We start from the raw sequence: 15467 nt of genomic DNA, 5'->3' as shown, positions 1-15467 counted from the left end.
CTCCATACCGTGTTTGGAATGAGGATGCAGTTTGCCGTGTTCACCACATGATGGCAGGCACACATCACCACACTTACTATGAACCAAGTCCTGACCAACAAACTCTCACAGCATGGCCTCAGTGGTGTATAGACACTTAGGAACATTACAATCCAAAAGTCAGTCAACCTGCCTCTGGTATTCTCAAAATTTAGAGCGATCGTCATATTCAAGTCCGGACAGGTTAACTGAATGAATGAATGACTCACTGTTCATACCTGCAAAATACAGGTTCTGGCACAGAGAAGCCTTTCAGGGGGTACAACAGGGTGAGAATGAGTAGACAGAGTGAGATCAATGCCATCTGATTTCCTGCTGAAGCTAAGCCTGAGAATTAATGTAGCAAATACATGCTGTTTCTTTTAAAGCACTGTGACGCTGTTCAATAAATAATCAGCTTCATAACAACGGTCCCATTTATCAAGACACTACAGCACATCAGTTAAACATCTCTTAACTGAATACGTAGATGATTACACACTGAATGGGTATCCTGCAGCTGTTTTTACACTGAGATGTGGGTGACCTCAGAAATCATCAACAGCAGCTTTCTATAAGAAGGTTTGTGTGTAATCATACCAACTCAGGATACTGTTTAGAACAGCTCTTTATTTAATTCGTGACTAAAGTACCGTATAACACTGGTAGAATTTATTATTATTATTTTTTGTATGCGAGCACATGCATATGGGACACATGACTGGCCAGGCATCAAAATCAAACACGGGAGATGATGATACAGAAAGATTTAGATTTGGTGCCTGAAACTGAAAACTCATTCCCATCTCAGTCACCTGTTTCTCATATACCAAGTCACGTGTTCATGCACTAACAATGGGAGGTGGCTTGTATGTTTTTCAAATTGTAGGAAAAGATGTTGCTGCTGATTTCCAAGTAGCACACAACAGAGTAGCGCGCTAAAGACTGAAGGCTTGTGGCATCGATGTTTTCACTGATAACCAAAGGGTCACCTGCAGAAGTCTGTTTCCATTGCCCGCATGTACCCATTTCTCTGTGTGGTGTAGGGCTGAACGATATATCGCATTTGCGATAATATCGCGACATGATCAAGTGCAATTTTCTAACCGCAAAGGCTGCGATTATACTGCGATTATATTATACAATTCATGGGCTGCATCCTCCTGAGGCCGCATTTGTAGACCGATTACGTCACAGCGACGCGCCGAAGGCTGTCCAAATTACTACCATATCCCAGAATTCATAGCGCGGCCCAGCCAAACTCCAGTTTCCAGCAATGGCGGCCGCTACTAAGTTTTAAAATTACTCATACTAATCTTTCTGGGTCACAAAATAAACTTTTAACATATTTTCAGGCGAGAAAGTAGTTGTGTAAACATCAAATATCTGCTCGGTTTATCAAGATATCCCATATTTGCAAAAGTGCTTCGACGTTTTCAGAGGCGTCTGCTACCCACCAGCTCGACAGCTAGCCGGGAGCTCGAGGGTTACTGATGCGGCCGAGAACGGCACAACTCCTGGCACATCATTTTCAGATCACCGCGGAGTTTCGCTGCTCGGGTTAAACGTAATATATAAGTCACTTAGACAACCTAAAAATGTTATTGTTGGGCTTTTTTCAGTGTTTTGTTTGTTCGTGAGTAAATCGGTTTGGCTGAGATTAAAGTTATTAGATTAGATAAAATAAAACTTTATTAATCCCCCGGGTGGGTTCCTCCTTGGTTTTCACACAGCTGACTAAACGTCAAACAGAAAACTTATTAAACAGAAGTATGAGACAGTCGAGAATTTACACCAGTGTCTGGTTATATTTTAGATAGCAAGAAGCAGACGGCCGAGTTTATTAAACTCCACCGAGACAGCGGTGACGCTAATCAGAACTAGACCGTCCAATTTCACGCCTTTAAATTTTAAAGGCGTGTTTGTGTGTGTGTTTATACAATTGCTATTATGTTTGCACTTTATGTGTAATGTTACTGACTGCAGAGATCAGTAAGATGTGTGTATTTTTTATTTATTAGTTTTATTTATTTAATATTATTTTTTAATTGAATGACTGTCTAGTAGTTCACAGATGTCGAAAAACTGAGTGTGGTAAAGCCACTGATTTTTTTTATGTATATTTCTGCAATCTGCACATTGTACTGACTTTCATTTTAATGTTTACACCAGGGTTCCTTGTCAGCACTTTATGCTCAGATGTTTGTAAGCTAAAAATAAACTATTGTGTATGTTCAAATATACTGTTGTGATTGAAGAAGTTAAATAAAAATGTCAGTCATCAATTCATGCATCACCTCATGTCATCATAACAGAGGTCTGTCTTCCAGGAAAGAACAGTTTAAAATTAATGTAATATAGTATTGGCCATACTATATGATGTATTGCTTGTCTTTGTTTAATAATACAGAAGACAAAGACCTTAAAAAATAATCGCATATCGCATCGCAATCGCAATATTGGGGCAAAAAATCGCAATTAGATTATTTTCCATAATCGTTCAGCCCTAGTGTGGTGTACTTTCTTGTCTTTCTTGTAAAACGTGTTCTGTGGCAGTGACATCTGTATACCCGTATCAGTCTATAGAGATGTAAAAAAAAAAATTCAAGCCACAAAGCTGAAGACCTTCTTATTAATTCTAGCGCTTGCCCTGAACAGCTGAATTCAGAGAGAAATGCAAGGAAGCTATATGTGATGTGAAGAGGCCTGATTGGTTACCAGAGGGGGTTCTGTTTTTTCTGCGGAGCCATCTGTCACTGAATTCACACTCTCCCCACTTACCGGAGAGCTGCCAAAAGTCTCTAAACCAAGAACGCACACATTCAAATGCAAAGATATCTAGCTTACTAGGCACGCACTCAACGCTGCGCACAATCAGCTTGACAAGTTAATCAGCAAAAGCCACACAAAAACCTGAGCAAATGCTAATCTCTGCAGGCACAAAGTGGAAATGTGCTGACCTTCAGACTACCACTCCTGAGTGGGACACTTAGAGAACAGGCGAGTCTTTTGTGCAGCAATCAAACAATCTAATGAATCATTTAATGGTAATTTATTATTAGGTACAGGGGACACCTTTATTTGGCAGCAGTAACATGTCCAACCTGTTATTGTTCCTACTTAATTCCGAGTATTGCTGTTTCTCCATAAAACACTTCAGTGAAATTCTACATCCTGTGACTTGATGCTAGTTTCAGTCAGCTGCACTCACCTGCAGTCAACTGAGACCAAGACTGAGACTAAGACTAAGACTTCTTCACAGACTAATTTCTGTGAAATTTACTACTGTTGAATAGGATTGAATTCCACTTTAGCCTTTACTGTCAGAGACACACAAAGCCTTCTAATTGCAGCACCGGCCCCACTTTGTCTCATAATTTGTTATAAAGAATTTCATGGAAATTATTTAGATTACATAATTATTATAGTGCTGTATTTAAGACATTCGGGGAAAAGTATCTGTAATTGCACAAGTTTCAACAGAATACACGTTTGCAGTAGACTTTTTCTGGAAAATGCCAGAAAGTGACTTATTTGGTGCTTACCAATCTCTTTGCCTAATCGTGAGCGAAGGATGGCCCCAGCAGAGGTGACCACAGCACAGGTCTTGAAGCTTCTCCTGTTCTCCTTTTTGTACAGCTGCTCCAGGGGAAGGGATGGCACCAGACGAGCCCAGCCAAGTGAAGAGAAGGGTTGCTCCAACCCGTCTACTGTCCTCAGCCGGGCCTGATTCTTCAATTCACAAAGCAGCTCCTTGGCACTCTGAGCGGGCTTGCGATTCCCCTTGTAGGAAACATGGTGTTTGTTGGAGTTGACGTATTCCTTCATGGCACGCTGCAGTCGAAGACTCAGCATGCCTGCCGACACTCGACCCTTCCAGAGCCGCTTTATTAGCGAGATGGATTTGGAGAAATAGAATTCCTCCAGATCAGAGAAGTCATCGCCGGCCATACTGTGTACTCTGTTCTTCCTTCTGTTTCCCAGATCTTCATTTTCTTTTTCATCACCTTCCTCCCTGCCACCTTGGTATTGAGTGTTGCTGAAGTGGTTCTGATAGTCTGCAGTCTGTGACTGTCGCTCACGACTCTGGACTACAGGATCTGAGTGAGAACCCACATTTTCTGTACCAAAGGAAGACCAGGCTGCCAGGCTCTGTGGGTCAAGATAGTCCTGGCGACTTACTTCCTGGCTGCCATAAACAGCGTAAGGAAGATTGTTTGGGTTCTGGCTCATCTCCAGGCTGGTCTCTGGGGTCCCGGACTTGACAAGAGGCTCCAGCTCCGGTTTATCTCTGGGATACGTTGTAGTTAATGGTAAAGTCAGCTTTACCACGGCATGCTGTTGATGGGAGGCCTGTATGGAGGCCAGACGGCGTGTGTCTGGGTGCTGGGAGAGTAAAGCACCAGCAGAAGTAAGGGGCTCATCCACACGAGCATCCAGGAAATATGACAGGAGGGCGAGAAAGAAGAGAGCCCAGGCCAGTATTCCCACCAGCATCAGCCTCCGCCAGTGCCTCATACTGGACTTCATTGCCTCTTTCTCACATGCACGCCAGCTCTGTGGGCCCACCAACATCAAGTCCCACAGCTAGGACTTACCCCAGAGGTCAGGTGGAGGGCCTGTAAAGGAAGTACAGTTAAAAACCGATAGGAAGCCCAAAAGAGGCAGTGAGAGGTTTGAAATACTCACCTGAACTGACGGTTTTATTTCTCCCTGTCCATGTGTCTGCCAGGATATAACAGGACCCTGCGAAAAAGAGAGGTACTAATTAGTTGAGGCAGCGTGCACATGCATGCATGAGGGGATGTGAGCGTGAAACCATACGGCTCACACAGGAAACCACTGTCTGCGCACAAGAACTTGGCCGCTTTCCATTTGCAACTAAAGAGAATTTTTAAAGACTGGCCCCATTTATTAGTTGTAATCAAACTTCCCTCATGTAAGACTGAAAGCTCCAGACGCAACTTTAAAACTAAAGCTGCTCCGGCTGTTTAAACGCAACATCAGACAAAGATGAAATACAATTTGGATCATTGGATGAATTCCCCAATTTAATAAACAAAAACAACCCAAGTTTTCCCATGGAAGCTTGTTAACGTGAGGTTTGAAGGTTTTGAAGGAAACTTTAAGCCTCCACACAAAAGCTTCAAAGGAAGCCTTTCACGTGGAAGCTTTGTTTAAATAGTAGCTTTCAAAATGACTTTAACGGCAACCGCAATGTTGTGGGGGGTTTCTGTTGCTGTGTCACAGAACGGCAGTTGAATATCGTGATTTTGTCTTTAAAGTACTTTCCCCAAGATGTACACAGTGATGAACCAAATGGCTGATCAATTAGTAATGCTTTACATCACTGCTACCTGCTGCTAAATGAACATTTAATTGATTCATGAGATGATATAACCCATAAAGAGGCATGAGGACATTAAAAGTTTATGACTCTGCCTCTAAAGAAGTTTGCATCTGTTTCATATTATGATGGCTTTTACTCTTTATGTGTATTCATAAAGAAACATGTAGCAACTTACTGACACATTTTTAGAAGTGGAATAGATTAATACCTTATTGTGCACAAGTCCTGAGTGACTTTTGCATTTTTTCTAAAGTGGTCTTGAGCAGGGTTTTTGAATTTCTTTGAAATTTGTCTTTGTGCATTGGCTATTTTTTCATTCCTTATTAAGTCCAGTTCTTGTACCTGAACATTGATGAAACAATGGTTCCTATAATCAAGAATCTGCCATTATCCTACTATTTACTCAAAATGATAGTTAAATTTTGATTAATTTCCTTCTTTTTTACTTTTCAAAAAAAGAAAAATTGCGGTATAGTCTTGTTTTTTTATGACACACCCACACACTTTTTTTTTTTCTTAGTGAGGACATCTAATTGATATAATGCTTTCCCTAGCCACTTACCCCAACAATCACAAATGAATATCTAACTCTCAGCCTAAAACGTAACCATAACCTCATCCTAACCCTGATACTACAATCACATTTTGAGCCGCAAAAATGCCTTCAAACTCGTGGGGTCGGGCAATTTGCCCCTATAAGTGACTGTTGGTCCTCACAACTATAGTGGCGTGCAAATTGTCTGTCCACACACACACACACACACACACACCTTAAGTCAGTGGTTCAAAACTTTTTTGCTGGGCCCCCTTTGTTTTACAAGAAAAATGTTCGCCCCCCGTGCGTGCACGCGCACAGGCACACGCACAAACACATCCTCCAACCACACACACCCATACTTTGCTCTGTTGTGGTTTATTTCACACCTCAAACATTTAGTAAACAATTAAGCAAATACAAGTAATCTGCAATAAATTACAGATAGTAAGAAAATAAACTACCAACTCTTTTACGCTATGTCTGCACCTACACGGGTATTTTTGAAAACGCAGCTGTTTCCTCTACACGTAAACGGTGTTTCGAATCACCGAAAACTGTGATTTTTTTTAAACCTCCTTTTTTGGATTTTCCTGTGGACGAGGAATACAGAGTTCCTCACGCAATGTCAAAGGGATGTGCCTTTTTCACGTCACGCTGTGCGCCACGTTGTTTACATGAGATGAATTGCAGAATGGCAGATAGAGACGAAATACTGTTAATCTGACTGGCAGGTATTACACGCAGTTACTGTTCCTCCATTTACAAAGGCAAAGGCATCACGGTGTAATTCTTTTACTTGTAGTTGGTTTTTTTGGGGGGTTTTTCCTGTGTGATAATATTCAACAATAATATTCAAAAGCATTCGTTGTTACATTACTTTGCAAATCTGACAACATAACACCTTTGTTTACTTCACTTTTTTGCACGCCCCCCCCTACAGCTTTGATAATACTCTGGTGTACAAAACGTTGGGCTCACTGATGGATTAAGGCATGAAATATACAGCAATGAAGGTGAATAAATGAAGCATTAAATTGCCTCACATCAGAGGATTACAATCACATGTAATTGCGAGTTTTGGTCTCCTAATGTGGAAGCATTTCTCTCTCTAGAGAGAGAAAGAGAGCAAGAATGGAAGACTGGCAGGAAGGGAAAAAAATGGCTCTGAGTATTAAGCCTCTTCTAGTCCTAATTACAGCTTCCTGTCTCTGCAGCTGCTGGGTCCTGCAGAGTACAGCACAACTGATCTCGGGTGCCCCTGTGGCCTTCCGCCCCTATGCGTTCACGCAGCTTCCAAGCTGTTCGCTCAGGGGCCACACAGGAGGTCAAAGCTCATCTGCTGACCCCAGTCAAGCAGGAGGAAAGCAGCAGGGAGAAACTAGGCTAGAGGGAGCAGAAACGGCATGAGAGAAAGAAAATACACTGTGGAAACACACATCTGATTCCTCTGAGAACATTTAAAACCACAGTCAGGTGGGATTTTCCTTCTAGGAGTTTTGACATGTCTACCACACTGGAGGTCAAATGTTCCTAAATGGAAAATGCGCCATTTAACACCTGAAAACAACAGCTGCAGTATGCCCGACACACAAAAAGCAAAGACAAAGTGCAAAACACAAACCTAGCCAGTGGCAATGTTATCACCAAGCAAATGTCATCTAAATGCACCACTGAACCACTGCAGACTGTATGTGTGTGCTCCAATGCATGTCATGCAAGCATGTGTGTGCATTTGTAGTTTGCCTCACCTGGTAGCAATCAGGATGTGTGCTTCAGTAACTGTGAAACAACACAAGTGTGTGGCACAGATGGAGAGGCGGGGGCGGAGTAGAGAGCTATCTTCTGAGGGATACACAAAGAAACAACAAAACGGGAAACATGTAAGAGAGACGTTGCCAGACAGCAAAAGAAGACAAAATGACTTGGCAGGAGGCTGTGATGGACAAAGGAGGCAAACAGAATATAAAGCGCGGATCTTGTAAAGAATAAGACCGAAATCGAAAGTGGGTGTATGAAAGTGAAGCAGCTGAAGCTTGTGCAGCAGGAAAGAGGAGAGTGGTTAGCTGCTTGAATGTTATGGAATGCAAATAACAAAGCAAACATGTTCAGAAACGGGAAAACACCTGCACGTCTCTAAGAGATCTAACACAGTCAAATATGAAAATAACAAACAAACAAGCAACACAGACAACAGCAGATAAGAGTTCTCCCAAGGGATGCTGAAAAGGGCTTGTCACTGTTGCTACAGTTTGACTTAAGTTAACCGAGTCACGTTGCTGTCAAACAGCCATTGAATGAGCTAAAATATGTTTTTACTTATTTAGCATTCTGTGGTTTATATATTATTGCAGATATGTGCGATGTTTCTGTTTAGCCATGGCCTTTTCCTCAATGTGTTTTTAATTTCCTCTGAAAGGCCACTGAACCTTCAGAATTACTGGACATTTGGCCTGAGAACCACATAGCATCAGTCTAAAAGTCTTACAATGCTTTGTTCTAACTTATTCTGACCTTAAGCTCGAAGTCAAGGTCACTGAGATTTGAACGTGTGCCAAGATATTTAGTGGACAACCTGTTGTACCAATTTTAAAATCCCACTTTGTCTCATTCTTAAAACTTGCGTGTCCACACCACCCTATAGGTAGCTGTCAAAAGCTGGTCTCCTTATTTCCCAGATATTTACAGACTCTTATTTAAAGAAGAGGGGATGACACACAGAGGTAAGCATGACCCTGTCCTGACTTTTTAAAAATGTGTTGCTGCCATCACTCTCAGAATGACATTTTTGCCCTTCTTAAAATGTTACGTTTTCTTGATTTAAATATTTGATTTGTGTGCTTTGCTCTACTGCGAATACAAAATGAGTTTATGACATTTGCAAATCATCACATCCTATTTTCAGTTTCAGTGTTATACATAGCTTCCCAGTTAGAGATATCGCCTGTAGTTATAAACAGTTCTAAATGCAATAACGCAAAAACGAATCAACCATTTCTTATTTTTATTTTTTTTACTTTATTTTGTTCTACCCATGTACCCCCCGAGATTTTCTGAAGCACGGCTGGATGAAAGATGAGCTCAAAAGCTGATGTGCTCAGCTTTTGCAGGTACCTCATAAGGGAGTAAAAAAGTATTTTTGTAGCTTGTCTGCCGGTCCTCTGCCAGGCGTTCGTGTTTAAATTTTCTGGGAGGAGTGATTGATTGTCCTAAAGCAGTCAGAGAACGCCCTTGTGTTGCTTCCTCCTTAGTTCACAAAATCATTTATCCTTTCTCTCTTTATCTTCCATTAGCTTGAACTTCAGTTACTTATCAGATTAAGATGTGCAACAGTGAGTGTAAATGCAGGTAACCACCATCACATAACTGCAGTCAAACTGGCCTGTTGACTTGATAGCTATAGTAAAATATTATTTACCTGTGTTAGAGAGTTTGAGTGAAAAACAATGACCGAACAAGAACAAGTAAGTGCCATATTCACGTGAAACATTCACATTTGTGACATCTAACAACAGGATATTACATGCATATGTCAACACTTTGGTATCAAGTCCCAACACTTCCACAACAACCAAGAGTAAACACTCCATCTTCTCTTACTCATAACCTAACTATGGACAACTATTCACAAAAATCACAACTGAATATTTCACTTTATTACCAGTGCGATCTTCTTCTCTTATCTTTTCAATGTTTTGTTTAACATTTTAAAATCAAAATAATATGATGGAAGTAAGTCGCTGTACCTACCTTGGCTCTATAATCTTAGTTATAGATTTTTTTTTAATGCCTTTTTCGTTGCCATCCAAACTCACATTTTTGTACATCTGAGCATCCTGGTATAGGGGACACATGAGGACCAGGACCTGGATCTTATTCTGAAATTTTATGTGGCGTTTTCTAAATATTCTGTATTCCACTAGAGTCTTCTTTACTTTGCATGCCAGGTGAGGCTTTATTTTCCAAAAGGTCACTTATTCTGAACCTGCTTTCCTGAATGCCGTACACGTTCAGACGCCCAGCATCCACGTCTATCATTCTAGTCTTCTTGACAGAGAATATCACAAAAATATATATAGCATTTTTATTAAAACTACTACTCTGCACACAGTGGTTCAACAACCAATATAAAAACTGCAAAACCAAAATAAACTGTATATCATCTATGATAAGGAAAAGAAGATGGCAACTGACGTTTAGCAGGGTGTCCAGATAGTTACCTTTGGGCCATCTTTCCTTGTTTTGTTTTTTGAGGCAAAATACCATAAAATAATAACATCAGGATAAGAAGGTTATTTTTTTTAGTATTCACTTATGTTGTGATAGTGTTTAGTTGGGCATTTAACATTAATATCAGCTGTCTTCAAGATATTATGTAAAAGGTTAACGTTTCATTTGTACTACACGTTATTATATAACGTTTATAAAGTTTATGACATGCTCTATGACACTGAAAAGCAACAAAGTGCACAAATCCTGCATAAACTAACAGACTTTTAAGAGGTCCCTCCTAAAATTAGCTGAACTGTGAGAAAATTAGTGTTCAAGAAGGCACTTGTATGACTAACGTTGTGGTTCAGACAAAGCGTTATAGGTGTAATTGTTCCTGAAGAGACAGAAATTTGCTGATAGTGTTATAAAAGCTGCGCACACCCATGGTTATGTTTTACAATTATTTTTTTTAAATTCACACTGATTGCCTTAAAAAAAACGACTATGCTACAACTGTGTGATTAGCATAATGCAGCACTGTTAGGCCCCCTAACGTCTCCCTTGACAAAGAGTTCCTGGTTTGTGGTCTCGTGCACGTAGGTGGAAACTCTGATAAGAATCACTGGGCTGCTTTTCATACACCAATCTTTTATCTTCACTTAGTTAAAAAAAAACAAAATCAGGATGACTTTTCAAACAGCGGGGCCGACGTCATTTCCTCCTGCATGAATTGCATTTAAACCTGCTGAGATCAATATGATGTAGTTGCTCTGGGACTCTACAGCAGTTTAAATGTCTGTATATGGTCCGATGATGGTGTCGATTTGTGTAGCTCTTCGCCAAATTAGATATGATTATGGAAATTCTGCCTACAGGGAGACTATAGTAGCATGTATACCTCCAGCAAGCCAGGAGCACATTGCTTACACATGCACCATATTTTTTCCAAGGCAGGGGCAAAGCATGAACAACAGTAGCAGACATGTCCAGTTGTTATACATATTATTAAAACTGTCACCTGGGTAGTTAAAGACAGCTCTGCAAAGCTCTGCATAGCACCAACACTGAACCACAGTCGAGCCATAAAACTGCAATGTGACTCCACAAGAGAGGCAAGACAGAGTACAATATAGAGAATATATTTATAGTTACATTTCTTTTCCATTTCTTTTACATAACCACATTCCTTGAGCATGCCTTGCAGCTCCCTGCTGTAATATTCTCAGCACGCTGAACTCCAGCCAGTATCTGGCTGCCAGGTAAGAAGAGCCCTCGGGGGATCCAGCTGCACACCATCTCAGAGAATCCACTTTACAGCACCCTGCTGAGGAACTGGTGAGGGGCAGCCACGATACGAATACTTTTATCATGGACGCCTTGAAAAATTTCTCCTGCAAGTTAACATAAGTCTCTGAAGAGGTTCTGGCTTTGGCTTATGAAGCAAGAGCCACATAACATTTACAGAAAATAAAAATGGAAATTCTGAAGATGGATCATAGGAACATGTTTGTGAGGCTCGCTGAATTTAAGAAGAGTTATTCAGTGAGTGGGCCGACAAAGATTAATATTCGATGTTTAACACATCATCAGAAAACAAAAGACAAGCAATAAAAGAGTCCTATAAAAGATACGGTTGAACCGAAAGCACACAGAGTAATTATCGCAGGCTTGCTCTGAAGCAGTGCTTTCTTTCGGTCCCAATTTTTCCGCACGGCATTACAATAGACGGCTGCACATTTTCTGAACTACTACACGAACCAAAGGACTTGTTCCTAATAAAATATTGAGCACTCAAGAGCGGAGTTCTTTTCCATGTGAAAGAGTTTTTAAAAAATAAATAACGCTGAATTTCTTTAATATTTGCCTCGCAATGGTTCGAACTGCCTCTAGTAGCTGTAAACTAATACATCACAAAAGGAAAAGGCAACAAGATGAGGTTCACTAAGAATTTGTGGACCAACAAATCGAAGAGTGAACCGTGTGGTCAGCTATTGTAGATACTCGAATTCATTTATGAACAGGTTAGAATTTTCCAAGCCAAGTCTCCCAGGATTATGGGAAGAGAGCATAGTGTAGTAAAAATGCAAATGCAGTATGTGCTCCACATAGTGTGGGAAATAGATTTTCCAGTGATGTATTACATGAGGGAGACTGTTAGAAATAGGCTGAAGCAGGAGGGGCTGCTGGATGGGTGAATGCACCCTCACTGCTGGGACCCAGAGTTATTTATGAACTTGAACTTAAAGAGTGTATTTTGGGTTTTTTGGAGAAGTTTTCACACCCAAATTGTATTTTGATCTCAAGCATGCTTTGGATTTATGCTCCATCCAAAATTTATTTTAGCTGGCCCCAAGGCTGCTCACCCCACATCTGATGCCAACACCAACCATAATCTTTTAAAATAGATCTGACATTCACACCCACTTGACCATGTGAATGGCCGGCCCTCCGCAGGTGAGCGAGCAGAGAGGTATTGTACTCCTCTCCTGTGGACCGTTTCACATTCACAAGCTTGTGTAAGATGATGGGATGCATTCCAATCCGAGTGTGGCCGATGGGGATGGCTATGAACGCATTTGATGTCTGACTTGGTTGGACAGCATATCTGAAGAGCTAGTTCAGAGAAACTACGCACTGGCCCCTAACACTGAAGTGCCTGTCAGCGTGCATGGGAGCTTCCAAAGTCTGCCCCATATACTCATTTTCCAGAGTTCAAAAACTGTGCATTTGGAACTGCCATTTATTATAAATAAATAGAGTTTATTCATAATAAATGGCAGCTTGTCTTATCCCAGGAATTTGTGTCTATTGGGATGTGACCGAATGTCTTTCTGGAGGCAGATGAGAGCTGCATGAAGTGGCGTGCAAGAACGGAGGGTGTTTTAATCTGCCTTCAGCTCAGACTATTCTAACGGGTACAAACATCTTTAGACACATCCAGCTACTACGACGCTCAACCACAATAAAGCCTTAATAGCTGCGTAATGTGCAGCAGCGTGAGGCGAAACAGAGACTGGTGAAGACCCTGCCGGTGCCCCAGACCCCGTTTCAGAAGCCAGGTTTTAATTCATGCTGCAAACTCTGAGTTTCTCTCCAACTCGTTTCTTCTGACAGCATCTAAATCAGTTCTTCTTTCACTCAATTTAACTTCTTCAATCATACAAAGTGGAGCGAATTAGGTTCCAGGAGTTTATGTTTCTACAAACACTGAAATTACAGTTAGACATTAGTTCATTTTTTTAGTAACATGACTGCTTTGACATGATTGCAATTGCTTTTTAAATATAATTGATCTGCATAAAGCTTTAGACACACAACACCTGTCTTCCAACATGACAATGATCCAAAACACACTGCCCGGGCAACAAAGGAGTGGCTCCGTAAGAAGCATTTGAAAGTCCTGGAGTGGCCTAGCCAGTCTCCAGACCTCAACCCCATAGAAAATCTGTGGCGGGAGTTGAAAGTCCGTGTTGCTCGGCGACAGCCCCAAAACATCACTGCTCTCGAGAAGATCTGCATGGAGGAATGGGCCAAAATACCAGCTACTGTGTGTGCAAACCTGGTAAAGACCTATAGTAAACGTTTGACCTCTGTTATTGCCAACAAAGGATCTTTACAAATCCTACCATGTGGATTCATGGATTTTTTTTTTCACATTCTGTCTCTCACAGTTGAAGTGTACCTCTTGTGCAAATTACTGACCTCTGTCATCATTTTCGGTGGGGGAACTTGCACAATCGGTGGCTGACTAAATACTTTTTTGCGCCACTGTACATGTTTTTGTTGTTTAACACTTTAAGTCTATACAGAAGAACTGATATAATTTGAGATTATATTTTGTATTATTGTGGACATTATTTATTTGGAACTGACTAATGAATTAACTTTTCCATTTTGTTTGTGTTATTCTGTAGGACTAGTAGCTTTTGACTGATTAGATTTAGGATTTTCTACACCTTTGTTATTTATTTAAAACACATTTTTATAAGCTTCTGACAGAAAAGAAATATTTCAACCCAACTTATCTCTTCACTTTGGAATAAATATTAACCTTTAAGCTTGACAGCAATATGTATGTATGTATGTATGTAAACCACCTGAATCAGTCACATGACAGAGGATGTGGATTCTACCTGTTGAAAATTCAAACTAGGTAAAAGAAATTAGCCATGTTAGCACATAGCAAAAGATAAAAAAGACACTACAAAAAAATGATATCCTCTTTTTAAAAATGTAACAGTGTTTATTATGCCGATAGCGTGGTTCAAGCTAACTAAACTGACTCTGTTCTGTTCTTTGAGATCAACCTCATGGTCCACGGTGACACACATTCATATTCCTCGGTCAACTGGACTCAAATGGAAACTTTGCTCTTTATTTACCGGTTGCCATGGTGCATCCCGAAGCTCTGCTGATGATCGCTTTTTCCCCCTCTACTCATGCACACACTTAACTCGGGGTGAACGCACTCAGAGCAGACTGAACTTATTCTGATCAGCCTTCACGGAACTAAAAGCTACGAGTTGAACATCTCTGAGTTAATCTGCTCTGATATGTTTATGGCTAAAGTCAGAGCTTGTTGGAACAGAGCCCTTTCCTATTCATTGCTTATTCACATCACCTAGTTCAAAGTCAAGGAGAATGTTGTTTTGGTGCAATTCCACCAACTAATCTGCATTTCAGATTTCACGCTTCACTCCCCTTCACATGAGCAGAACTTTTCCAGAAGAAGAGATTAAATAAATTACTCCAAAAGGCAAAAGAATAAAGTGTAAAAGTGATGAAACAACTACACAGCCTTTGATCTCACCAATTAAACTGCTCTATATGAGACAGAGATGGAAATTACCCATGTTAGCAACATACCAAATACAGACTCTGGAAATCAGAATCAATGCGTCCAACGTTTTTGGTCTGCAGACATGATTCAAGCTGTAAGTGTCATTGAGACAGACACACTTCCAGAGCCGGGGCCATCACTGGAACGGCTTCTTTTTTCTTTTTCTTTTTTTTAAATAACAGGGTTGGGCGGTGCATTTGTCCAATCGTCCAAAGTTAATGGATATCATTCAAACTTAGCCCGTCCAGTGCATAACATTTCACTGTACTGTACATGCTGCACTTTCTCATCTAATCTGGGGAAACTTGGGTGGTTCTGGATCTGACAAGGAACAAATGAGACACCGAAAATGAGAAGCAAGACATCAGAGGTCACTTGATATACGTGAGCTGAAGTGAGAAATTGAACATAAAGACGAAGCGCATGCAAAGATTAAATGAGGAGAGTCTCTCCTTCCTCGCTTCATAAGTGCCCTGCTGCAAAGTCCAGCGTACTTTTAGCCTCAGGAGGCG

At 40.8% G+C, this 15467-nt stretch overlaps 1 protein-coding gene across 2 annotated transcripts in view; it reads right to left on the bottom strand.

Annotated features, from left to right (window-relative positions):
* st6gal2a (ST6 beta-galactosamide alpha-2,6-sialyltranferase 2a) overlaps positions 1 to 15467 on the bottom strand; it is a 45038-nt gene that overhangs the window by 15330 nt on the left and 14241 nt on the right. Inside the window, exons 2-4 of one of the 2 annotated variants that reach the window (XM_085433629.1) lie at positions 7655 to 7748; positions 4708 to 4764; positions 3564 to 4637 (exon numbers count right to left, since the gene is read on the bottom strand). In XM_085433629.1, the coding sequence (XP_085289755.1) occupies positions 3564 to 4593 (1030 nt within the window). In that variant the 5' untranslated portion in view covers positions 4594 to 4637; positions 4708 to 4764; positions 7655 to 7748. The remainder of the gene's footprint in view (positions 1 to 3563; positions 4638 to 4707; positions 4765 to 7654; positions 7749 to 15467) is intronic. The other variant, XM_085433628.1, reaches the window with a different exon arrangement.

Source organism: Copadichromis virginalis, linkage group LG16 (assembly GCF_057382275.1).
Source record: "Copadichromis virginalis isolate Kocher_CV1m ecotype Utaka linkage group LG16, C_Virginalis_male_GT1.1, whole genome shotgun sequence".
Classification (NCBI taxonomy): domain Eukaryota; kingdom Metazoa; phylum Chordata; class Actinopteri; order Cichliformes; family Cichlidae; genus Copadichromis; species Copadichromis virginalis.
The sequence above is the reverse complement of the archived record's forward strand: the minus strand, read 5'-3'. Positions and strand labels throughout refer to the sequence as shown.